The 18,815-nt window shown below is 41.7% G+C and overlaps 1 protein-coding gene across 1 annotated transcript in view; it reads right to left on the reverse strand.

Annotated features, from left to right (window-relative positions):
* The window catches only part of LGR4 (leucine rich repeat containing G protein-coupled receptor 4), a 94,974-nt gene that overhangs the window by 17,133 nt on the left and 59,026 nt on the right, over positions 1 to 18,815 (reverse strand). The window contains exons 3-5 of the mRNA XM_028514630.2: positions 8,488 to 8,559; positions 7,182 to 7,253; positions 344 to 559 (exon numbers count right to left, since the gene is read on the reverse strand). Coding sequence (XP_028370431.1) covers positions 344 to 559; positions 7,182 to 7,253; positions 8,488 to 8,559 — 360 coding nt within the window. The remainder of the gene's footprint in view (positions 1 to 343; positions 560 to 7,181; positions 7,254 to 8,487; positions 8,560 to 18,815) is intronic.

The following is an 18,815-nucleotide window of genomic DNA, read 5'->3' on the forward strand; positions in this document are numbered from 1 at the left end:
TCAAAACAAGTCCACTTCTTGAAACACTGAATACTTCACTGAGACATAGAAGTAAAAGCTATACAAGTGTTTGTTGAATGACCCAATTTCTTCTCATGATTACAAATGCTCACATATCTTAGAGAGTCAATAGTTATGATCAGATGTTACAGTAATTTAAAAAAATCATCCTATTTTGTATTTTTAAAAGTCATCATGTTAATATTATAAAGGCAGCCCCACCAAACCCTTGCTCTTTAGAAGCATAATTAGTAAGATACTTTCATAATAATTTGTCACAAGAAACCTGTTTTTGCTCCCAAATTGAGATAAATATATGGTATTAAATGGGGTAGATACTTACAGAACCACCAAGCTTGACAGGTTGGTAAATGCGAAGTCTGGGATGCTAGAGATTCTGTTGAGGGCCAAGGTCAGCGCCTGCAGAGCCGGCAGGTTGCTGAGGGGATGCACGGGCACCTCCGTCAGACTGTTGTCGTCCAGCCACAGGTGTCGTAGCTGAGCAAGCCCCTCGAAACTGTCCTCGGGGACGGAGGTTATGTGGTTGGCATCTAAACGCCTGACGGCAACAGAAACAACAAAGAAATGGCTCTAAATCTGAATCCTTAAAGAATCTCTGGCTAGAAGTAACTTAAGAGCAGAAAGATTAAAAAAAAAAAAAACCCTCACAAACCTTAATTAAGTTGGAACTGCATGTTTCAGAATATATCAAAAAATACAAAAAACAGTAAGAAACTAAGATGAGCAAGTACAGGTACTTATAATTTTACATCATGACTAATATTTGACATTAAATTTAAGTGTTATTCTGACTTGGTATCAAAGGGAAAAAATTATAGCTGTTGGAATAATCACTTTTTAACACAAAGACAACCTGGTATTAATATCATAAGGGACAGTATGTGTTCAGCAAATCACAACTCTCTTTACAATCCCTCGTTGATCTGTTTTCACTACTTAAAGTCACACCAAGGCTTGGACCTCTTGGTGAAAACTAGGGAACCACTACAACCACAAACACCTGGTGAAAAGTCACAATGACAGCACATTTTAAAAGAAACCGAGCGACAGCCCTGGCCAGGTGGCTCCACTGGCTGCAGCATCATCCCACACACCAAAGGGTTTCAGTTCAGTCCCCGGTAGGGGCATGTATGCCGGCCACCAATCGGTATTTCTCTCTCACATGCTCGCTCTCTCTCTCCCCCTCTCTTCCCTCTCTAATAACATATCAGGAGAGGATATGCCATTTAGGAGAAGAGAGAATTTTAAAAAAAAGAGAGAAATTGAGTGTGACAGCTTTCTAGTTCAGGAAATTCTGATGTTTAGAGTAGTTTGTGTGCCTCCTGTTTCCCTCTGCTGCTCTGGCTTCAAATCCTGCCATAACTGTCCCCTTTTCCTCCAGGCGAGCACTGCCCCCAGCTAACCAACCGCCTGGGCCCCACACACTGTCTCCTTCCCCAGGGTAGACAGATGAGCAGGGATTGGAGACCCCTGGTCCCCGGGAGGGTCAGATGGAAGCTTTCTGTTTGATAAAGTCAAAACTGAAGGGCCCTGGAAATGGCAGAACTCATGAAACTGAGCAGCTGCCTTAAGAATCCACTTAGAAACAAACATTTTTAGGCTTGCTCATTCCTCGGGCTTTCTAGAACCGACTCCTGAGAAGAGACAGGCATCCTTTACATAACAGACTGGCAAAGTCCTGGCTAAGGAACTGCTTAGGAGATTTCTTTAATGAGGAGATAGGAGTATGTTTAATCAGACACACACACACACACACACACACACACACACTTCACAACTTCAAGGAACTGCCACTTAAGGAGAGACACTGAACATATATAATCATACATTTAACCATATATATACTGTAACTAAGTAGTCAGTGCAATTAAATTCTACTTGTAGCTAATTTAACTCTCTGCAGTTCATTCAACACATTTACACGGAGCATCTTGTGAGGGGCAAAAGATGAATGGGGCAGCCTGTCCCCGGGACTCTGACATTCTACTGGGGGTGATACACAATGCGATGATTTAAAAAGTGATTATAGAGTGCTTAAAAAAGTGCTATGAAGTAAATTAAACAGGATACTGAGATAACAGATTAATAGGCATTCAGAAGGAAGGGTTCAGAGAAAGAGCAAGCGGGTGTAAGAGCAAGTGGCAGAAGGAGTTGGGCAAGGAGGCAAAGGAGTGTCAAGGGCAGATTCATTAGCAGGAATGAGCTGGGTGCGGCCCCAGCGCCTCCCAGAAGGTCACGGTGATCAGTACATGAGAGGGAGTGGAGGGCCCATCCACAGAGACACAGATGGGAATACAAACAGGGGGACCTGATTATGTGGACCCCTGTGGGCCAGGTAAGGGGTTTGGATTGTATTTTACATTGATATTCAAGTTCTTCCCTAGTTTCTCAGTGTTACAGAAGTTTAAAAGTTAAAATTCTTATGTTATAAAATTGATGATAACATGCATGTATATCCAACAAAATACTTGTTCCCCCCCATATACACACAGAAATCCTCGTTTAAATGGTTTGTTAAAATGTGGTAAAATACCCTAACAAGGAAAGCTGTCACTACCTTTTTAAGTGAAGACCAGTATTATATACACCACTCACGCTCCTGCAGAATTCTGTGCCCTACACCATCCAAGAAAGGGGCCGCCCTTACCTGCAGCAAGGTAACCAGGTATGTTTTGAGCTAAGACAGTAATGAAACTATTCTGGGCAAAATAATAATACTACATTAAACACGGAGACACACTTCCCTTTGTGCTAAAAACTTCCCAACACTGTAAGACTCACACATAAGTTGAGATCAAAGGGAAGAAGAACTTTGGAAAATGAAATCCTTAAATAAGTTAAATGAGAAAAAGAATTTGTGATGACTCAAATGATTAATCCTTACACCTCAATTCACCTGTGGGTGTCAGAGGCACACCCATAAATATAAAGAATTGCACTTACAATGCGATTAATGTTTCACAGAGAGTTCATCTTACAGCTATGGCTTTGTTACCAGTGACCTACGTTATTAATATTTATCCCAAAAGACAAAGAAAATACTACAATCAATTCATTTAGTAGATACAGTAAATGGCATCAGATAGCTCCCAAATAGGAGATAACAAGGGCTCGGTTACCATATTCTATTTTGTAAACTCCATACCACTATTATTTTATTTTAGTCTACTTTAGTTGTTAAAAGGTTAACAGTGTATTAAATGAATTCCTTTACTATTTGTCTTTAAAACATGCATTTATTCCCTATTCTCAAAACCCTTTTTCCATCTCATTGAGACTCACATACTTTCTTTATGTTGCCTTTAAATGAAACTGCAAAACTAAAGAATTTGGCATGTGATAAATGTCAGTGTCAATAGATACCTATTCTTTGTAATCAAAAGCTCTTCCTTTTCTCTCTACTTGTAACTTACCAATAATGTAAATATTATAGTATTACATTTTGTTACCAGATTCTAGTTTGAAATAGTTAAGATAGTCTGTTGTGGTGGAGAACTGAGAAAACTTAGCCTTTGAAATCCTGTCATATTCAATATGAGTGTGATCCAATGGAAAGAAAAAAAAAAATCTAGTGAGGCAAATTCTGACACGTCATTTAAATACCCTGCTCAGGCAATGCTTTAGCCACTCACTGTCATGACTCTGCGGAAGGCTGTTAATGCTCCCTCTTCATTAATATCTACGACTTGCTTAAAGATTTATAGTCATCATCACACATTTGCATCAAACCACTTCTGTTCAATTTCAACCCCTAATGAACTTTGCTCCTTTTAAAGCACTACTTCAAAACCACAAGGAAATCTTTCGTGTAATTCGGGTCTGAAGATCAGATTTTCAAACTGACTCAAGTGCTGATAAGACTGTTTTACACCACCACAGAATTTCAATTGTAGCTACCCTGACCACTACACCCACTATGCTAACAAACCCATGAACATTTCCTTTTCAAGTAAAACAGGCCTGACACATGACTCCTTGTGTTTCTGATACATGTAAAAATATCCTGATCCCTTAAAAAAAAAAAAAAAACTGACTCCTCTCCTCACTCCTACCCTCCACCCCAATTCTGGACATAATTTAAATTATGCAACTCACTCAAAGAATGATGCTTGCTTAAAACATTATTTTAAACAGAAACCAATGATTTCCATGAAAAACACTTTAAATCATCTAAATTACCAATAAATGTTATATATACTATAGTATACTTACTGACCACAAATTAAAAAGAATCTATTTGTATAGTGGGTTTTTTGGGGGTAATGTTTCTGTTCTAAAGTTCAAAGATACTAGTTTTCTCTCCTTTAGCCTTCAAAGAAGACAAAAATGACTGAATATTTGGGTTATTAAGTTTTATGAAATAAGAACCCAAATTATGTACGAAGGTCTTAAAGTAAAATGGATTCTGAAGAAGCAAAAGAAAATAAGGAACTATTTAAGCTGGCTAGTGAATCTGGGTCCGAAGTGGGACAGACAAAGCTCCCTGCGAACACTGTCCCGGGCTGCACACATGCAGAGATGGCAAAGCTGCATTTCTGTGAAGGAATTCCTTCCACTCACTTCCCTGAAAGTCTACTCAGAATCTCCTCAATTAGCTACGGTGAACAACAAATCCTCACAGGTTTTCCCAAACCTGGCATTTTGGTAAAATGAGCTACTTACTATATATTTCTACCTTAAACTACTATTTAAAGTAGACATTAAATGACCAATACCCCAGACACTCCTTTTTTATGACATTAGATACCTTGTAAAGTTTAACTGCTATAGCATTAGATACACTGTAAAGTTTAACTGTTACTTATTTTTATTTTCACATTCACTTTCCGTGAACCAGTAGAACATCTAATCTAAAATCAAAAGGTAATCTATAATTTACCCTTCCCAGTGATGTCTTTTGGATGCGATTAAAAATGGTTTCATATCAGCAAGTGGACGGGACAAGTAGAAAAACTCCATCACTTTCACCTAAGTGAAACTCACATTCTATAACTCATACTTCCTACAAAAACTGCCATTTATGGTTACTATAAAGGGCAATCAATTAAAATAACTAAGGAACAGATTAGTATATAATACATGATGGGGTTAAAACCTAATTTTATAACACATAAATGTGATAACTCATAGTTTTTTATTTGGAGTGAATCTCAAAAGTTCTGTGAACATAACAATTACTGGGGCAAATTTTTTGAACTATAGCTTCCTGGATCCTACCTTTAAAGAGAAAATATTACTTTTAGGATACGGCCTAGGAATCTGTATTTTAGAGACAGTTCTCCCCAGTGATGTTGTTGCAGGTCGTCAAAGAGCCATACTTCAGCCCTGGCTGGCGTAGCTTGGTGGATTGACTGCGGGCTGCGAACCAAAGTGTTGCAGGTTCGATTCCCAGCCAGGGCATGTGCCTGGGTTGCAGGCAATGACCCCCAGCAGCTGCACATTGGTGTTTCTCTCTCTCTATCTCTATCTCCCTCCCTTCCCTCTCTAAAAAAATAAATAAAATCTTCTTTTTTTAAAAAAAGAGCCATATTTCGAGAAACTATGCCCTAGTCTCACTGTATTTAGCGTTAGGGCATGAACTCAAACAGTGCACATTTGTATTTGTGATTCTAGTAGGATAATAAGCTAACAAAAGTCCTTGTTTTGAAGAATACTTTTTCATTACTTTCAAAGACTTTCCCTTCACCTAGGTAAGCAAATTGGGTAAACTAGAAATGAAAGGAGAAAACTAGTAACAAATATCATTATTCTATATATATATTTTTAAAGATTTTATTTATTTATTTTTAGAGAGGGATGGGAGGGGGGAGGGAAGGAGGGGGGGAGAGAGAGAGAGAGAGATAGAGATACATCAATGTGCAGTTGCTGGGGGCCATGGCCTGCAACCCAGGCATGTGCCCTGACTGGGAATCGAACCTGAGATGTCTGGTTCGCAGCCCGCACTCAATCCACTGAGCTACGCCAGCCAGGGCCTATCATTACTAATATTAAGTAATTCCTCAAAGTTTATTGAGCACTTTCTACCTGTCAGGTATTGTTATAAGATCTTTTCACACATTAATGAGCAAACTTCTACATGGAGAATTTTAAATAACCTGCCTAATATCACACAACCAGTAAATAGCAAAGGGGGGGGGGATTCAAAACCAAACAGGACTCTAATAAATCTGAACTTACTTGAATTTCTTTTTGAAAGTAATGCAAACATTCTGATAGATAAATATGCAAAGGGCTTTTCTTAATCTTGGCAAAAGTAAAATTCTAATAAGCACACATGCTTCAGTTGAGTGCTTCTCACCCTCTTCCTTTCAAGTGCCGCACAGACAGAGCAGCCCTAACACTAGTCCATGACACGCCTTCTGGTCAACCACAGAGATCTGGTTATTTAACGCAGAAACAGTCGTTTCTCCAAAACCCTCCATGGATTTGCGGGGCCCCTACACCACCACACTGCTTGCCTGCCCGCCCTCTAGAAGCAGAAAGGGGATGTGCACGCCCAAACCATAGCAGCCACAATCCCCCAGGCTCATGTACGTGCACACGCACATATACCTGGAAAGAATCCAAAAAGGAACCAAGTGAAGTGCTGTAGGAAAAAGCTGTGGAAATTAGTGGCTGAATGCGGTAAAAACCAAGAGCTAAAATCTTGAACACTCCACCTAAAACCAATCTTTCCTCCAAAAGAAAGACCTGGGGAGAAGGCAGCACAGGCCATTGAGTTAAGTTTACGCTACCAATGCACGTTCAGTGTCCACAGATAAGGAACTCCAACCCATGTGCTCTGACCATCATTGCCACCTGAAGCCGACACCTCTCTGTGGCTGTTTCCTGACTGTCATGGCACAAGACATTGGAACTTCTGCACACACATAACTCGGGTTCCAAAGAGGCGATGACCACCTGCCACACACAGGCTTGGGAAGTACACCCAGCACTGCATACCTATAGCAGTCTCCCGCTCCTGAGAACTGAATAGGAAAATCAAACCACCTCTTTCTCCCTCGCCAAAGGATATTTCCATAACAGCAACTGGCCATCCCCATTTTTATCCCAGATGTGAAGATAAACCTCCCCTTTTCCCTGGAATTCCAGCTCTTTACACGTGGAGCAGACAGATGGTCTAATGATTCAAGAATGCAGAAAACCAAAAAGTTACTTACAAAGACTGCAAAGCACTCAGCCCTCGAATGGCTTCACTGGGTACTGTTTTCAACTGGTTGTTTTGGAGGGTTCTGGAAGGAAATTTTTGGTTAGTGAATAAGCAATTGTTACCATTTTTTCTTAGAAGAATCCAGTCATATCTTTCCAAAAAAATTTTTCCCCATTGGCAGGAGAGGGGAGAGGTCAAGGTGGAAAGCGTCCCAAACAAGACAATTGTAAAAGAGCAAGAAACATTTGTCGTAAAGCCAGAATGAAACCCAAGTCATCTCCAAACACAGACCTGCTGGGTGATCTACATTTCCAGGGGCTGTTCACTCTCAGGAATTAAGGCACCCTTATTAACCTTCATCACCCTAGTTAATGTTAACTGGGAGGTACAACAAGTTAACTGGGAGGAATAGTAGCCAGCCCACTGGAATCCCTAAGGCCTTTTCACATTGGAATAAAGCAGAGCCCAGAAACATGCACATCAGGTAAAGCCAATTGTGCCAAGCAGGTGGGAGACCCTGAGCGCTACGGGGCAGCAGCCACGTCCTCAGTGAATGCAGCGCCAGGGCAGAAACAGGGCTCTAGTCATCTACGAGTTGGGGCCTGGAGCCTGAAGGCATAGGTCAAAACCAAAAATTAAGGTCCTGTAGTTTTTGCCTAAAGCCATCTCTAGTCACATTAATAAAATAACTGTGAGTCATAACCACAGAATGGGGTGGGGAAAGGCCCACCTAGCTCACTGAACCAGAGAGGTTTAGTGACCTGCAGACGGTCACCCAGCAAGGTAGTGGCAGAAGTGGGGCTGGCAGTCAGGTCACCTGTTGCCCAATCTGCCACTGTCCCCACTCCTGACCACCGCCAGGAATTTATGTCCTAACCCCTCACAAGCTATGGAAGTCACGAGCCTCTCAATACCTTCAGCTCTAAAATGACTTTAACATTTGCAACTCCAGAAGGCTCTTTCCCTTTAGGGTCAGCTAATTCAACGTTCTTGTAGCTATAAAATATGTAGAAACAAGACCCAAACAGTAAAGCTAAAATATGATTTTGACTCAGTGCATTAGCCACACAGAAAGTCTAACATTCAACTATAATGCACCAGAGGTCAGAATACCTATTATTTAGATTTCAGCTATTGTTATCTAGACCTAAATTTGCCTAAATCAACCTCTACCCTCCCATACAACTCACTGGCCACTCCTTAAATCTTTTAAGCCTGAGCTAAAAGAATCTGTGCTTAACCTAGCTCCAAGCATGTTGACTATGCAGAAAGAAACTACACAGCGAGCTGTGAAACTCTAAAATTGCATTACTTACAGAACTTTGAGTTCTTTCAACCCAGACAAGGCCTTGGGGTGGATAAAAGAAAGGTCGTTGCCAGCCAATCGCCTAGGAAAAAAAAAGTAACAAGAGAGGAAAAAAATTGTAATTCAGACTCTTAAACTTCAGAACTCAAAATAACCTGATCTGTGATTCAAGCTCTATGTTAAACATTTCTCAAGTCTCTCTGACATTATACATGGAATTAACCCTTGGCTATCCCTAGATTCTTCCAAAGAGATAAATGTCTGTAGAATTTTTTTTTAAATTCCCAATACAATAATTTAAGCAGGCACATTTTTATTCTGGTGAGGTCAAGCAAGCCGGAACACATTAAACCAAATTAAGTTTGCTATTCACGGTCACTCTCTGCAGCTTGCAGTATTTTCCAAGTGCCTCCTACATACAGACTACTGGCTGGTAGGCAGGAGTGTTTATTCAGATCAGAGTAAACCTGTCTGTCAAGGAGGAATGCCTTCAGGAGGCAAGTCAGCCTGTTATCTCTCCATTACCCAGAGCAGCCCATTCCATGCAAAGAGGCAAAAAGTCAAAGTTGTCACAAGTATAACTTTCAAAAAAACCCGACCTATCCACATTCTTAAAAATAAATAAGTGTTGTCCTAAAGAAGTATGAAGTGACAAATGTTAAGTGGAAGTTAAGAGTGGAATACAAGAGAACAGAATTATTGGGTCATTTTGTAAAAAATCTGAGCACGCCACTCATCCTGTGCTCCACTTTCCCATTCTCCCAGGCCCAGAGAAGTAGAAAGAAAAGTTAAAGAGAGAACTTGAAGGAGAAGAAGCAGGAAACGGGACAGCAACTCATATAAGTAATTTATAAGGAGATGAACTAAAGGAAGTTTTCAAGTAGGAGTAAAAGATAGAAAATTGTACTGCAACAACAATTAAAATTAAAAAAAAAAAAGATAGCTGTGTTGTCCACAGAATTAAACACAGGACTCTCCCAGTTTCCTGGGTATTCTTCCAAACAACAAGATTTTATATCTCTAATTAAAAACAAGCCCTGGCTGGCGTAGCTCAGTGAATTGAGCGTGGACTAGGAACCAAAGCATCACAGGTTAGATTCCCAGACAGGGCATATGCCTGGGTTGCAGGCCATGGCCCCCAGCAACCACACATTGATGTTTCTCTTTCTCTCTCTTTCTCCCTCCCTTCCCTCTCTAAAAATAAATAAATAAAATCTTTTTAAAAATCTTAAAAAAATAAAAAATAAAATAAAATAAAAACAAAAAAAGCTCTCTCCCCTTCATGTCTAGGGATCCCATAATCATCAAGTCATATTAATTCCTTCTTTAAAGGGTCTGTTTCCATTGACCTTTCTCCTTCCTCTGTTAGCACCCTGCACCTCTAAGCCTTATTCCTCTATTAATTCATCACTGAGATGTTTTACTCATTAACAAATACACGAGTAAGTGCCTACTAGGTGCCAGGCACACAACATCCTTTTAGACGTCAGATGTCCCCCTGCTTCCAATCTGTTCCTCCTACACACTTTGGTTTTAGGAGGCTCCTAAAATCTGAAGTCACTGAGTCTTGAAAACTCTATTTTCAGATGGATTGATTGTTTTCTTGAACTTTTTGTGCCAATTAAAGTGCAACCAGCCGTGAAAAGGGTAACACTTGGTCGTCACCTAGGATTAACACAGAAATGTGTACTGAGGATATGTGTGTGTATGTGTGTTGGGTGGGGGTGCAGGTAGAAGGGTGAACAGTAAAACAATCAGGGGATTGAGAAACCAAGGGCAAGGATGTCGTTTATTCAACAGCAAGGATAACAATGCTGGATTTTCAGGCGACACCACAGTTATAAGACAGGATTTAACACTCGGTGGCCAAAACATGGATACAACGGAAATGTCCCTCGAGAGATGACTGGATAAAAAAGATGTGGTGCATATACACAACAGAATACCACGCAGGCGTAAGAAAAGATGAAATACTGCCATTTGTGACACACAGATGGACCTTGAGAAGATTATGCTAAGTGAAACAAGTCAGAAAAAGCTAAGAACCCTGATTTCCCTCCTACGTGGGATATAAAACTGAAACTTATGGACACAAACAACAGTATGGTGGTTACCAGACGTAAGGGGGTGTGAGCATACCAAATGTACAGTGACAGAAGATGGTTTGACTTTGGGTGGTGTGCACACAGTGCAATCAATATACAGATCATGCATCACAGAAATGTACACTTGAAACCTATAAAATCTTATTAACCAATGTTACCCCAGTAAGTTTAATTTAAAAAAAGATAGGATTTAACACATGCCCCTAAACTAAATCCTTCCTAAATAGCCTTCTCACCATGCACTTTGGTTCTTATAAGGCACCCCAGCACCTAAACTCTATACTGTCTGCCATTTGAGGGTCCCCACAATCCAGGCTCATCCTATGTAAAATGAGAGACTATAGATGGTTTGAAGACCTCTTCAGTACCTTCACTTTAAAACATTTGTCCTCAGCAAATCCTCTTGATTCTAGACTAGTCAGTTTCACTACTATGTCTTTAAATGCCTTACCTCTCAACCTCATCTTCACCCCTTAAATACCCAACTTCAGTGTTACTTCCCATGAAAACTTCTGTTCTTAGGAACATGCCTGATGTGTGAATTCTTAAAACTCAACTGAACTTGGTCACAGGCTACCTTCTACTGTTTGTTCCTTGCAGAGTGGGCTTGCAGGCCAAGTACAAACACTTCCAAGTAAAGGACATGCATCTCATCCTTCTGTTACCACTCACCAACTTGCCCACTCCTCATTCAAAAACTGCTTTCTACCCTAGTCAACTAGCTCAGTTGGTTACAGCATTACCCCCATATGCCAAAGTTGTGCGTTTGATCCCTGGCCACGGCACATACAAGAATCAACCAAAGAATGCATCAATAAGTAGAACAACAAATCGATGCCTGCCTCTCTCGCTCCTTCTCTCTCCCTAAAGTCAATACTGAAATTTTTTAAACTGCTTTCTCAGAATTTCTTCCTGTACAATGCTTGCCATTCCAATACCACAGCATCCCATAGCCTACACCTCAGTGCGGGCTTAGTGTACGCCCCCTCAAGCTTCCCTCCATCACCCCATCCACCACTAATTAAATTCAACTGATACTGCTCACAGCTGTAATGCAGTGTCTAAAAGATCACACCTTTAAAAGACAAAATTGGAAGTTTTCTTTCATTATTTTTTCAAGGAGATTTCCAATTTCTTACCCCTTCTCTTCTCCTTCTGGCAGCCCTATGATGTGAATGTTGGAACACCTGAAGTTGTCCCATAGGCTGCTTACACTGTCCTCATTTTTTTAGATTCTTTTTTCTTCTTGATGTTCTGATTGGTTGTTTTTTGGTTCCTTATGTCCCAAATTATTGATTTGATTCTTGGCTTCATCCACTCTACTGTTGTTTCCCTGTAAATTGTTCTTTATTTCCATTAGTGTATCTTTCATTTCTGAATGATCTTTTTATGCTGTTCAGGTCCTCACTAAGTTCTTTGAGCATCCTTATAACCACTGTTTTGAACTCTGCATCTGACAGATTGCTTATCTCCATTTGTTTAGTTCTTTTTCTGGAGTTTTGATTTGTTTTTTCATTGGGCCCATGTTTCTTTGACTCCTCATTTTGGCAGCCTCCCTAAGGAAATAGACATGAAGTCCATGGAGCAGAGAGAGTCCCAAACAGGATGGATGCAAAGAGGCCTGCCCCAAGACACATCATAATTAAAATGCCAAAGGTTAAAGACAAAAAGAGAATCTTAAAAGTAGCAAGAGAAAAGCAGTTAGATACCAACAGGTGAGTTCCCATAAGACTGTCAGCTGATTTCCCAAAAGAAACTTTGTAGGCTACAAGAAATAGACAAGAAATACTCAAAGGTATGAAAGCAGGGACCTACAGCCAAGATTGCTCTACCCAGCAAAGATATAATTTGGAATTGAAGGGCAGATAAAGAGCTTCACGGACAAGAAAAACCTAAAGGAGTTCAATACCACCAAACCATTATTATATGAAATGTTAAAGGGATTTAAGAAAAAGATCAAAACTATGAATAATAAAGTGGCAATAAATACATACCTATCAACAACGGAATCTAAAAAACAAACTAAGCAAACAAAAAGAACAAAGAATCAAGGATATGGAGAGCGTTCTGATGATTGTCAGTTTGGAAGGGGTACAGGGGACTGGGTGAAGAGGTGAGGGGATTAAGAAGTACAAATAGGCGGTTACAAAATAGCTACAGGGATGTAAAGTACAGTATAGGAAGTGGAGTAACCGAAGAACCTATATGCATGACCCATGGCCACGGACAATGGTGTGGGGATTGCCTGAGAGAGTGGAGGGTGCTGGGTGGAGGGGGGCAAAGGGTAAAAAATTGGGACAACTGTAATAGCATAATCAATAAAATATTTTTTAAAAGAATAAACATAAAAAAATATAAGATCAAGTTGGACTATAAGGACTATAAGGGGCAGTAGCCTTCTTTCCCCCAAGGCTGCAAGTAGTCACATGACGATGACAGCTCTTCCAAGTTATCAGAACGACCGGCCTTCAATTGTCAAGTCTGCCAAAAAGCAAACACTAGAAATAGACTGAGGCTGTTACAGGATTCTTATTCTTCTGTCTCTAGTATTAGCTTTTAAAGTCCCTGTATCTATGGACTTGCCTTGAGTACAGTCTGTTGTACTGGAGCGCATGAAAAGGCGTGTCTTATATAACAGAAGAAGTGGCAAAATGCAGAGAACCTGATTACCTTCATTTGTCAACAGCAGAGAGTGTTTAACCACAGGAGCCAAAATATTTGCTTCCTCTCCCCACATCTTTGCCCCTTTATGAGCCATGGGAAAACTAAAGTAAGCTGACTTCAAAAAGCACCCTCTCTTTCCTCACCATTTATCATTAATGGAAATGACCAAATGAGCTCTCTGTGTGTGGCTTATCCTGAAATGCAAGCTCACTATCTGGAGAAATCAACACTGCTGGGATGTGGTGGATGGCGATAATGCCGAGATGGGGGCACTCTGCCTCACACTGCCTTTGATTATTTCGCTTCTCCCGGGAGTAAACAGATCGTGTGCAGCCCTCTGGAATGCATCTACCCACGTTTCACCAAGCTGCTGCCAATGAACAATAAACACAGCGGCTTGGTGAGGGCTCTGCAGCTTCAGCAGCTGCCCCCTCCGAAGCCCCTTTGCCTATTTTATGGGCCAGTGTTTCTCAGAGCAGACCCTAGTGATGCTTCATGTTCAAAATCTCAGATCCAGAAAGAGCAAAGTGAGTCAATCACAGGGTTAGGGACAAAGTCCCAAAATCTCTAGAAGGAAATATCTACTCTGCAATGAGCCCACAGCACTTACAGGCACTGTGAGAGTAGTTTACAGGCAATTCTTTTTCATTTTAATCATCTCATGACCATAGCCATGCTTCTCTGAGTCCCTAAGAAGTTTGCTGGCTTGGCATAAGTTACACAGCCGGTAAATGGAGGAGCCAACATTCCTGGCTGGCTCCAATGCTTATCTGCGCGGTGATGCCTCTGGTGTGTCACCAAGATTGGGAAACAGTTCCCAGAAGGATGGAACACAATGGACTTGGGCAGGAGCCTTGTTTGAGTTGCAACAGTTCTCACCCAGCAGACCAGAGCTCACAAGCTATGGCACCAGGAGCTCAGAACTGCAATTTTATAGAGGCCTTTCCAACAGACTCACAGTGTCATCCATCCCATAGCCAAAGATGATAAGTGCGAGGCGGGGAAGACAGCATCCTTGGGCGCCCAAAGGGGCAGGGTGTGCCCTAAACTCACTGGAACTCCATTAGAGTGTAGAACATTCTCCGCTGTGCCTTTTCAGCAACTCCCGAGGACAAACAGGTGGCCGATCTTAAGGAAGAATTTGTCACCAATGGCCCTCTCCTAGCATAGAGCAGCTACTTCTCATTCTGAGCCTTGTGTGGTCTCTGCTAAACCCAGCAGAGTTCTTAGCTTCTCACTGCATGGAACTACCGGCAGGCAACAGAAAAACCTTTTTACTTTGGTAAATGGTGATATTCACATTTTTAACTTATTCTTCCAATGGCTGTGAAGCCCTAAAGAAAAAAAATCGTTAGGGTGAGAACAGAGGGTTGAAGGCAGTGTGCTTTTCTGTGTGCTAAGGGTAGATGGTCCCGAGCATCACTTACTTCTCCCCCCTGTGCACCTTGACCCTTCTCAGTCTCCAGAAACCACAGAGGGCCCGGCTGCAGGGGTGTCAGTCCCTCCGCTCCTTTACTCTACCTGCTGTCACCTAAGTCCAGGCCATCACTTTCTTCCCTCCTATATTATTGCCATGAATTTCCACAAGACTCCTGCTTCAGATCACTTATTATGATATAGTAATTAAGTTAAATGTGATTAAAACGAAAAAGCACAACTCCGAGCATTTTCTCTGCTGACTTAGCCAGACCTGCAGTATGATTCGCTTTCTTTCCCAGGGTTCCCTGCGCCTGCAACTTAGTGCACTCTCTGTGCTTTCCCACCTCCCACTCTTTCCTCATGACCCTTCCTTTGAATGAAACATGCCCACACCGGCCTCTGCCCATCAAAACCTTATTCATCATCACTGTCCAAGTTGGATACTCCCGACAATGTGAAAGCATTTTGATAGCACCTTCCTCTGATTCCCCAGGTATCTGTACAGACCAAGTTCTCTCACTAGGCGCATTTACTTTTCCTGTAGTCACTATGAACTTGTCATATCTCCTGCAATTGCATTTCACATCCCTCAGGAGCAGGGACTAGGCTATCTTTATTTTGTACCCTCTTGCATGGAACCTGACACATGGCAGGCAGTTGGTATTTTCTTTGATGCTCCAACTAAGCCCCAACAGAAGGCTCTAAATTCAAAAATGTAACACTGCTACTTAAAAGGTGGGGAAAGCGTACTGATTATCTTCACTTTTCTGCATGTTTTATCCTCTTGTTTCACTTCCACTCCCTTTTGCTCTCCTAACAGGAGAACTATTTGGCTAGATTTTAAAGTGCTAGGGCAACAATTTTCTTTCTTAACATATTCTGGGAGGATATTTTCTTAAGGGGGGCAGGGGTGGACTTTAAACATGGGAACACCAGTCCACTGGTCAACAGTATTATCTCCACACACTGGGTCGTGCACGTGATCACACAGATTTAACACAGGTCTAGCAGGGCTTCAAAAGGGGGCCCAGGCTACCTCAGGGCAACCCCTGTTTATTCTGCCTGCTGCAACAGTCCCTGAAGCATAGACAGCAAAGACACAGGGAGGGGAGAGACCGAGAGAGGGTGGAGCAATCCACTACACTTCCGCTCTCCCATTGGATTTGGAACCCCTCCAGGAAACGGGACACAAGTGGCTCAGTGTGCAATGTCTTTATGAATCAGTTTTGTGTGTATTTATTATTCATAAGGTCCATGGATTCACATTAGGGGCTCCTTTCAGGGGAAGCTAGAGTTTTCAATTATATCCTCTATCCTTAATGCATATGCTACATGATATTTTCTCCCTGGCATGCCTCCCAGAGCAGCGAACAGGAAGAGTGCTGGTTCAACAGACACTGGCCAATGGTGTGCATGACCGAGTAAGCCACTTTCAGAAGGTAGTCTGTGTGCTCAGTTAGACTGGGATTTCTTCACTTGGGAGGCCATTGAAAGAAACAAGAGAGGCAAGTGTGTAATACAGAGTTAGCCAACTGGTGTTTATTTCTCTGAGAAATGCCTGGATTTAGGTTTCTTCCTGTCTGTTATAGAAATTTCATTGTAGCCGTTTGGCTGGAATTCTAGCCAGGAACAGTAGAGTAAGGACAACAATATGCACTGGCTAGACATATGTATGAGCTCGGGGGAGGGTGGATGAGGGTTCAGTAGCTTCCAGCAGCTGTTGGGAGGAGCCTGGCGTGGAGCAGGCGGAGAGAGGCAAGGCAACTGAAGCAGTAAGGCCCAAGCATGCTTGGCATACAAACCAGAGAGAGCTTTCTCTGGCGATTTCTCTATTACATTCTGAGGCTAGGGAGTAGGCAACAAAATCAGGAAAGGGCGGCCAAGCCTCCCATCCATTCATGTGACTGCCTTCATTTTGCAGAGGTGGTCCCCGGATGGCCCAGCACTGTGCTACCACCAAGTCCTGACCAAAGAGCACTCTGAACTCCACCCTTCCCATGGAGCCACACTGATCTAGCCCTCAGCAATGCCTTCTCTCCTCCCTCACATTTCTTCCTGCATCTACCTTTCCTCACGCAGCAGATCTTGAAGTGAAGCCACATATACAAACTGTCACAGATTGTACCTAAACACACCCAAGCTGCCTCTCCTGCAATGCCGTTCAACTTGCTCAAGTAGGTGGATTGGCACAGCCTGCTGCCGTATGGGAAGTACAATAGACAGAAGCACCATCTCAGGCACTACCTTCAGAGAAGGCATTTCCAGGTTGGACTGAAACTGGGCAGACAGAGCCACAGGAAAGTGTGGGTGACACCCTCTTATTCAGTGTGATTTGAAACCAGCAGGATCCAAAATTTGAACAACCTTTTAAAGTAAAAGCAAAAACCATTATAACACATACTTCTAATATAAGTCCTTAATCAAACACTTACATGTTAAGGCCCTACTACATGCTCAGAACTCTGCTGCCCCCATAACAAATAAAGACCTCAAGAGGAGTACTTGGGTCCCATTTAGGGATATTTGGTATTGGTACATATTAACAAAAAACTAACATTTATGCAGCGCTTTTTATTTTCATAATCCTACTACACTGGTCCTTCAAACAGCCCGGGAGAGTGGGCCAGGCTGGCTCATTATCACCATGTCCCTGCCTGTTTCATCTGTTTGTTTGTTTGTTTGTTTGTTTAAACAGAAGAGGAAAGTGAGTCTGGGTTTCCTCCATGCCTTGTCTCAGGTCTACAGCACAGCTAAAAACTGTAAGGCTTACAAATAAAAACAGGGTAAATAAAATAATGTGAAGTCCAGAAATAGAACAATGTTGTCTTGTGATTTTCTATAAATGATTTAAGAGAACCAAAGGATGCATTTATTTTCTTAGCGAGCACAGAGGGCTAACAATTAAATACTGCCCTTTATAGTTCCCCTGGGATATTCTTCCCATCGGCATTAAATAAGCCTCATCTGATACACAGTACACCAGAGAGTTCTTGGTTTTTAGTCAACCCACACCGTTTTACTTAACCTATTTCTTCACATACCAGGGGGAGTTTTACATCTTTGCGTAGCTTTTATGTAAGCATGTGTGAGAAATGAGTATGTTTTATGAACATGCATATACTAAGAACCCTTATTATGGAAATTCTCAAGTTTTTAAAAGTAGTCTTTCTTCACAGAGGACAATTATCTCACACACACACACACACACACACACATCATGTTACATGTTCTGTTTCAATGCACAAAAACTAAAGCAGTAATGCTGATCAAAAAGTAAACCTGTCCCTGCTGGTACTCAGGCTGCAGGCCACCTAGGACTCTGCTACACACTAAACAAGCTTTATTCGGGTTCAAAGAAACTGAAGTTCCACCTGCACCAATTGGCCTTTGCATCTTCCACTTCTTCTTCCAGTAACTCACAGAAGACTTATTTCACTGGTAAATCAATAAAAAACCTTGGCAATAGTTACATTTCCTGAGCACAGTTATCCGGACAACCTACTCATTTATCTTCTTGCATTGAACACATGCAATATCCACTCATATGAGGAAGTATGTTACGGCTTTAAAAATTTTTACAACCAGCTTCAAACAACACATTTGACCTTTGGCTCCAGCGAAGCACCACCGGTACGGCAAAGTAGGTACTGAGTTTTCCTAAGACATTTCTTGGTTTAGTTCTTAAATAAATGAGGATGATTTGTTGACCACAAAACATCAACGGAATTTAGTTTTTATATAGTCTGATAAGGTTTCTACATTAATAAATTCAAAATAAGAAATTCTTTGTCTTAACCCCACCCTCAATTTCCAATTCAAAAAGGTGGTTATTCTCATCAACGTTCATACAGAAAATTGTGACAAGCTCTGGCCTTAGAGAAAGTCAGTAGAGCTGAAGAAACAGGTAAAATGCTGACACACCTAGAGGACAACATAACGAGCCCTTAACCCCCCACTAAGAGGTGAGGAGCAGAGAAAGTGTGAGAGGGAGCCGGGGAGGCAAACCAGGGAAGGCCTCCTCTGGCAGGGAGGGCTCCAACGGACGGTAGAGAATGGGTAGGAAGAATAGTACAGAGGGGAACTGTGGCAGGCACTGTTGGTTGTCTACCAAATATCCATTCACATCTTCCCAGTAGAGGAGGGATTTTTT

Source organism: Phyllostomus discolor, chromosome 6 (genome assembly GCF_004126475.2).
Source record: "Phyllostomus discolor isolate MPI-MPIP mPhyDis1 chromosome 6, mPhyDis1.pri.v3, whole genome shotgun sequence".
Taxonomy (NCBI): Eukaryota; Metazoa; Chordata; class Mammalia; order Chiroptera; family Phyllostomidae; genus Phyllostomus; species Phyllostomus discolor.